Below are 7619 nucleotides of genomic sequence, written 5' to 3' on the forward strand. Positions count from 1 at the left end.
CACCGTAGTTTCCTTTCTTTTTTTCTTTCTTTAATCGATACAAGAGAAAAAAAGATTCTCCTAATAATAGGATACATCCAATCGACGTACGCTCGAGCCGCGGAACATTCAGCTAAAATCGCAATTGCATTTATTAAACTACTTGGAGAACGTTGGCAGAAAAAGAAAAGCAGTAGGGACGATACATGATTAATCCTTAAATTAACATTACGCTTCTCGTCTACGGTTAATTCGTAAAGTATGTGCACTACTAATGCGTCGTGATATCTTTGTTGATTGGTCATAGGTAAGGCCAAAGAGCGGATCTCGGAACGCCCGGGGACCCCTCGGCACGACACGATTTGATTTACGGCAATATTTTTCAGACGCTATTTACATTGTATAATATAATAAGTATAATCGCGCGCGGGTCACCGCCGACCGCATGTCATTCCGAACATCCGCCGTTGCGCCTTCCATCTTGCTTGAAAATCCTAAAACGACACGACGTTAACGGCACACATTTGTCGCTTATGAGGAATAGAACAAAACCGTCTCGAATCCGAGAAGGATCACAGATTTGTTTTCTTCTGCGCGCGCGAGAGAGAGAGACTATTCCACTTTTTTACGAGATGAGAGGAGATACTTCGAGCTCAATAAATAATAGTGACACTATCATCTGGTATATGTTAGTCCCTAGCACATTAATTTCCCTATAAAAAATTCGATACGAAGGCACGAAACGTCTGGGAAAATGTAATCGTGACGGCGATTTTTCGTACGGTTCTTTCGTATCACCCGGTGCGCTTCGTTATTGCGGGCGTCGCGTTGGCTTAATGACATATAAACTTATTTTACAACTTTGATTATTACAACTTAAGAAAAAAAAGAGCAATATGTAAATAATTAGTATTTGCTAATCTGCATACACATAACGCCTCTGGCGCGTATCATCACTCGTGAAAATAAATAACAATCGCTTCCATGCATACACATAATTACAATAAACACTCTGCTCTTCCGCACATTTAACGCTAATTCCCGGTCGTTATGCAATTTCCTAATACTAAATCCAATATTGGATACGATCGGATGTTCAGCGTTAAATTCACGATGAAAATAATAGCAGCTTTGTATCCAAACACACGTGTATATGCTACGCGTTATACATTTGCGGAATATTCCAAGCGTTCTGTGATCATCAGAGAGTTTAGGATACCTATACATACTTTCAATGTTAGTGACTGAAAAACAGAGTGTACAGTAGCGCCAAATACAGCCGTCGTGTAGTCGGAGGAGTTTATCAAGGAGCAAGTTACGAGTACCTTTAAGATTCACAGTATTCTCAAAGACTCTACTAGACATTAAAGAATCTGAAGACATCCTGCTCTTCTATAGACTCGAAATCTCTGTATTCTTACTCTCTAAATCAAATTATCTTCTCTGTGTGACGCATGAAAATTCTTTGAACTACTAAAGAAAATTACGTTTGAATCTATTCTACGATATACACAGCATTTGAAAAGGATGAGAAGCGAGAAGAGGAACATAATGTCGTTCTGCCACAGCGGGAGATTTCATCTGTGGAGATTTAAGTGATGAGAGTTAGGAGGTAAAATATTATTGTATAAAACGTGACTAAATGTGATCCTGCTAAAATTATGCGACGGACGTTCATAGTAAAGTACAAAAGAAGCAAGTGTCACAGTGTTGTGTTTCATTTGTACTATAAAGAGACATTAGAGACACGGAGCAGCGGAAGTCCCTGCGATGTATATGAAATATTATTTATCGTTATAAGAGATACTACTATTACGGAGCTTACAAAATCTGGCAGAGTCTACCACGTAGGCAAAGTACTCGCCGAGTACCTTTGGTAATTTCCGCCGGGAACGAGTCGAAGACTCGAAACTATTCTGCTTTCTTTGTAATGCAAATTTAATATTTTTCTTGGAACTCATAATAACAGCTACGGTGGCAGGTTAGAGTCATTGTGGATACGAAAGATCGCTTGGTGCAATGCAGAAATTTGTGCATCATAGATGAAAAAAGGAAAGTATAAGATTTTGCGTTTTGATGACTCTGACAAGCTAAACGAATGCAACTAACGTGAAGAGTTTACACTATATATTATAACGACTAAATGGATAGCGTCTCTCTAATCAATTTCTTCATGGTGTTGCCCATCGTGGTGGTCGATGGACTAGAAGTCGTGAAAGACAATTTGAAGAGATACGGTTGTATGTCCGGGTACGAGGTATCGAAGATCAGATCCAGCTCGGCCTGACTTGGCACTTTTGGAATGTAATCGTGCCGATTCATGACCTCGGTGATGTAAAGGATCTTGTCGGTCAGCAAATCGCCCACTTTTTCCCGACATATCTGCCGTTCGTGCTCGGTGGCCAATTTGATAAGTTCAAGGCGTACAGTCCACACTTCCCATGGTATACATTCCGGTTGAAACGGCCAGCGACTCTTTTTCCTCTGGAAGAATTCTAGGGATATCTGACCGGAACCTGGACTGTCGGTAGAACGCAGCGCCTCCGAGAAACCTGATATTTCACGCTTCAGCGTCTGATCGAGGTGCACCGACGAGCAGCAGACGTAAGTGAAATCAATGAAGTCGCAGTCCACGTCCTGGTATCCTACAGTGCCCACCGAGTAGCTGCCTTCCTGTTTGTACTTGAATTTGCCAAGGCTCCGATGAAATAGCACGCTGTGGAATATACTTGCCACTGCCTCATCCACCTGACGTCCCTCCATGCTCAATTCGAACAGCTGTGTCCTGGCATTCATGGTGATACCTGTGGAACAATTATCATGCCAACAATCTCTGACAATGTCAAATATTTTATTATATAGTCAATAGTATAATTCCAAGAACAATAATATAAAAATAAGAACAATAAATAAAAGGAGCATAGAAGCTAATATTGTTAACGTAAATATTTTAAATATAAGATTTTGCACGAAGAAGATTCTGTGTGTGGCTTCTATGCTCCTTTTAAATTTCTATTTCACATGGATAAGGAGATACAAAGAAATGACTCATAGTCTAATGACTCTCATCATGACAAAGAGAAACAAAAAAAAAATAAACAGTGAAAGGTTGACTCTTTCGACAAAGATCCGAAACACATGTTTGTCAAGTCATTATTAATTTAAAGAACACGGAAATTTTTATCAATCAGACCGTTACAGCCATGCAAGCCAGCAAGCCTAACCTCAAATTCGTTCAGAATCTAACAAACGGAAGCATGCACGATGTATTGACGCACGTGAGCGACCCATGAAATTCCAAAATCAGCTCGAAATATAAAAGAAAAGCAGGGATCGACACGACGACATCGATCTTGCGATCGATTGTGCTCTTCTCGTTTCGCGCTTTTTACGTAACGAGGCCTCAGGACGAAAAGACAGGGGAAAGGAGGAGAAGAGCCGTGCTCTACTAGGAAAATAACACACTTATCGCCGAAGGCGCGAACTAACTTTGTCGCTCTTTCCCCTTGATATCGAGGCCACCCTCTCGAGATCACTCCGCCTCACCGTCGTCGTCCTCGTCGCCGTCTTCGTGCCGTGCGATGGCGGACAAAACTAGGTTAAGTTTCACGCGTTGATCTGATGACTTCTGCCGCCACGGGTACCGCTACCCGCTTCCATCGAGTCTGTTTTCGCGCGTCCCGTTCTTTTCACGACGCACCACCACCACCGCCGCCACAACCACCACCACCACCACCAACAACAACAATACAACCACTATCACCACCACCACCACCACCACCACGGCCGCCGTCGCCGCTGCCACCAGCACTGCCACCAACTCCGCCGTCGCCGCCTCCACCGCCGCCACCACCACCGCCGCCGTCGTCGTTGTTGTCAACGTCGTCGTTGTCACGTTCTCGTCACGTCGCCGTCACGTCGCTCGCGCAACGAGTTACTCCGACCTGTTCATTCGTCGACAATCTTCCATTGTCCCCGACCAGTCCCGACGACGGGGAGTCCAGGCCGCGCTTGTCCTCTCTCAGCAGCAGCCGCAGCAGTAGTAGCCAGTTAAGCCAGTGGTCCGCTCCACACGGGTTTGTGGGTAAACAACAGCTGTGATCGTGGCACACGCCATCTTGACGCTGCGCTGCTGATTCGCGCTTCAATACCTGGCTTCGCGAGGGCTGGCGGGTCGGCGGGTCCCGGAGCGTGTATACCTTGATGACTCTGCTTAACTCCGCGTACACGCTCGCGGCGACGTCGGGAATCCGGGAAATTCTAAGATTGCCTGGGATGATCGACGAAGACAAAAAAACTCTCTCACTCTCTCTCTCTCTCTTTCTCTTTCGCAGAAGAAAACGATCGTCGCACAACACAACGTTCGATTAGACGTTACAGATTACCGAGTCAGCTGTGACGATCTGTCTGCCTACTCTCCCGAAATCACTCGCCTAGTGCTACATCATGAAATCACGCGACGTATACCATGTACGAAACAACACACAACGTGGATCGATTGACGTCTTGGATCAGGGCCGGAGGCTGACAGTCTGGCACTGGACAAACTGGACTGGATCTCCCACTCCTCTCCGCTCTACTCCGTACTTTACTACTATTGTCCGTACTCCGTACTAATCCAATCTACGATCCACGATAAGTCGTACACCGGATATGTGCGTTGGTGTGCGTCGCGAAAACTGCCGCGCGGCGCTTCGCGGTGAGATCAGCGTCACACGTGCGCAGTTGCAAAAGGCGCGGAACGACTTCGCTTTCTGGAAATCTCGTCGCGACGTGACACCTCGACGCTTCCCGAAATCGCCCCGACGCTTGCTTGATCGCATTCTCGAGCCGTCTGTCGACTCGTCGACTCGTCGACTCTCACCTTTCGAGACATTTACTCCGATGTCGTTTTGATAAATAAGGTTCATTATCAGGTGACTTTCGCGATATTCTATTTATTCTGACCTCTAGCGACAGATTTTCTACCTTCGTGTCTAGGTAGGGCTATATTTAGGGATGTGCGATCTCCGGACCGATTCGATTTTTTGCAAAAAGATCGCTCCGAAATCTATTTTTGTTTAAAAAAAAAAAAAGCGAAATTAATTCTTAAAGAAATCTAAACAAATCATCATGTCAAACTAAGAACATCATTTCTATTTTAACGAGATTTATTTTTCGATCTATGTTTTTTGTGTATTCAAAATCTTCAACTTTTTTAATACGTAAAATGATGATTAGAGTTGATTTATCGAAAAAGAAAAAGAAAAATCTCTACAAAATTATTTATATTATTAGAACAGAATATCTCTCTTATTTTAATGAAATTTATTTTTTTAGTTACATTGATTAAATAATTTTTATTTCTCATAATAAATACTATGCGTTTCTAAAGCTAAGATTTTTTAAATTTGTAAATTGAAAGAGAGAAATCGATTTTATCTATTTATTTATCTAAAAAATTATATAAATTTATAAAACAATTTATTTGTATTACCAAGAAATATATCGTTTCTATTATAGAAATTAATTATAGAAATTTTTTTCTCTATATTGATTAAACCGCTTTTATTCCTCTCGAATACTATATATTTTTAAAGCTCTTTTTTCAATTTAAATTTTCGATGATAAACAATTTCATTGTAACAATTTAATTTATTTTGAGCTGATATTCCTCGATTGCTTTTATTGTTACAAGCAACAGCGATATCTGTATATCTCGGACATTTGTCGGTTGAAAATAGTGCGATGGAAATTTTTAAGAAAAGTCAGAAAATGGTGAAGAAACCATCATCTTTCATTTATAAATTTCCGAAGTCCATGTATGTTGTTATAGAGATATGTCAAGCGATATGTTTAGTGCCGGTCGATTTGTCGCCGTGTGGGATATATTATTTTAGTATTAGGTTTACACAAAAGGCCCTTTGCGTTGTTTATTTTACTTGAACTTCTTTATCCTTCTTATCTTACCGCGGATTTCCTCTCCGCTGTTCCGGATGCTATTCAGCGTTTCTTCAACAAGAAACATCGGTCTTTTTTTTATAAAATCATAAAGCGTACGACATAAAATAAAATGAAATTATAAAAATATTTTCGAACGAAGTACCAAAGATATTTTTTGTAGCGAATCTTTTATTTTAATAACTAACTTTTAAATATATTGTATATTGCATGAAAATATTTTCTGCTGATAATATAATATATAAAATATAACAAAATTATATCACAATATATTTTTGAGATGTATAAAGATATATTTTTTTTGTACTTATTTTTTTACTTACATTAATCATCATTGTCAAACATCAATCGTCATTTTGCAAGCAATAAATCACTGTCTGCGTTCAGCGGAAAAAGTAGTTTTGCAACTGTTGTAAAATTAGTATGATTGATCTTGTTCTTGGTTTTTCACTAGATCTAAAAAATCATTCATATTAAAGAATCTTATACAATAGTTACAGAATTGCTTTTTCTGAATGTAGCTATTAATAATTTATGATTGTCTATCAACAGGTGTTCAACTATTGCCTTTAATTTACTGTATCTTTAAAACAAACCGTCGATTCATAATTTCAAAAAGCTCTTTAAAGTACTGTATCTTTAAATTAAAACGGTTTTTTTTATAAATGAAAGTTTTCTACTTTCGAAATCACCGAATAAATTTCAACAATAAAGCTTGCCAATACAATTTTGCTACGCTCTATACATTGTTAATAATCTAAATTAGTAAATGTTGCACTAAATAATACAAAGTGAGCTTTTGAAAATCTTAAAAACATTTTTATTAGACTAGTTAACATGCTTTGGTATCAATCATGATTACAATATTATATGATATTGCAATAATTGAGTGTATGAAACAAGGAAACAGTCTCTTCGTGTAATGTATAATATCCTTTTATAAAAGATATTGTATTAAATAATATAAAAAAAAGTTTTTGAGAATCTTAGAAACCCTTGCAGAAATATAATACTGGAAGGTAGTGATATTAATCACTTATTTTGGATGTTATAAATTGGTCAGTATTAAATTGGATTTCTGTAAGAAATTTTTATTGCACTAGTTTCAACATGCTATATGTAGAATAATATAAATAAATAGAGAAGCGTCAAATAAATATATGATATTTCTTCGCGGGAGATATTGAACTAAAATAAATCCAAATTATATTGAATTCTCGATTTTTATAAAATCTTCTTTTCTCTATAAAATAAAACAAAAATGATTTTATTAAATCTTATAGAACCGTATATATGAGAGACACAACTAGAAATCAATGCTTTAAACGACATAAAATGATTTTGTCTATTTTACCCGTAATTGTCATTTTTATTTATAATTTTGATTTATTCAGACTTTTAAAAATATGCAGAATAGAGGTTTCTTTGATATGCAAAATAATGCGTACAGTCGAGACATGAACATATATTATTTCCTTGACACACAAGTGGAGATGCATTCGTAATTATACATTAAGATTAAATCAATAAATACTAGAATAAGGCACTATGGAATAAATAAGGCGTGAATTCACGAATAGCACCGTCGTGTAATCCAGCTGGTAGTCGCTCTTCGTAGATATCGCTCGCTATAGTTAATATCGTCGCTATAGTCTGATTGGATTGTCAGAATTTTTTTGTTAGTAATAAGAGAGCTGTTG

General features: G+C 38.5%; 1 protein-coding gene across 2 annotated transcripts; it reads right to left on the reverse strand.

Moving 5' to 3' along the window:
* Positions 1-1702: 1702 nt before the first annotated feature.
* On the reverse strand, positions 1703-4804 carry LOC108755460 (autophagy-related protein 101). Of its 2 annotated transcripts, none has more exons than XM_018498471.1 (2): positions 4365-4804; positions 1703-2783 (listed from the first exon to the last, which is right to left on the reverse strand). In XM_018498471.1, exon 2 carries the CDS (start codon positions 2773-2775, stop codon positions 2119-2121), a length of 657 nt encoding a protein of 218 aa, XP_018353973.1. In that variant the 5' UTR covers positions 2776-2783; positions 4365-4804; the 3' UTR covers positions 1703-2118. The 2 variants fall into 2 exon arrangements, with proteins under 2 accessions (XP_018353973.1, XP_018353972.1); XM_018498470.1 differs by lacking the exon at positions 4365-4804 and adding an exon at positions 3469-3545.
* Between the last annotated feature and the right edge of the window lie 2815 nt (positions 4805-7619).

Source organism: Trachymyrmex septentrionalis, unplaced genomic scaffold (assembly GCF_001594115.1).
Source record: "Trachymyrmex septentrionalis isolate Tsep2-gDNA-1 unplaced genomic scaffold, Tsep1.0 scaffold87, whole genome shotgun sequence".
Classification (NCBI taxonomy): Eukaryota; Metazoa; Arthropoda; class Insecta; order Hymenoptera; family Formicidae; genus Trachymyrmex; species Trachymyrmex septentrionalis.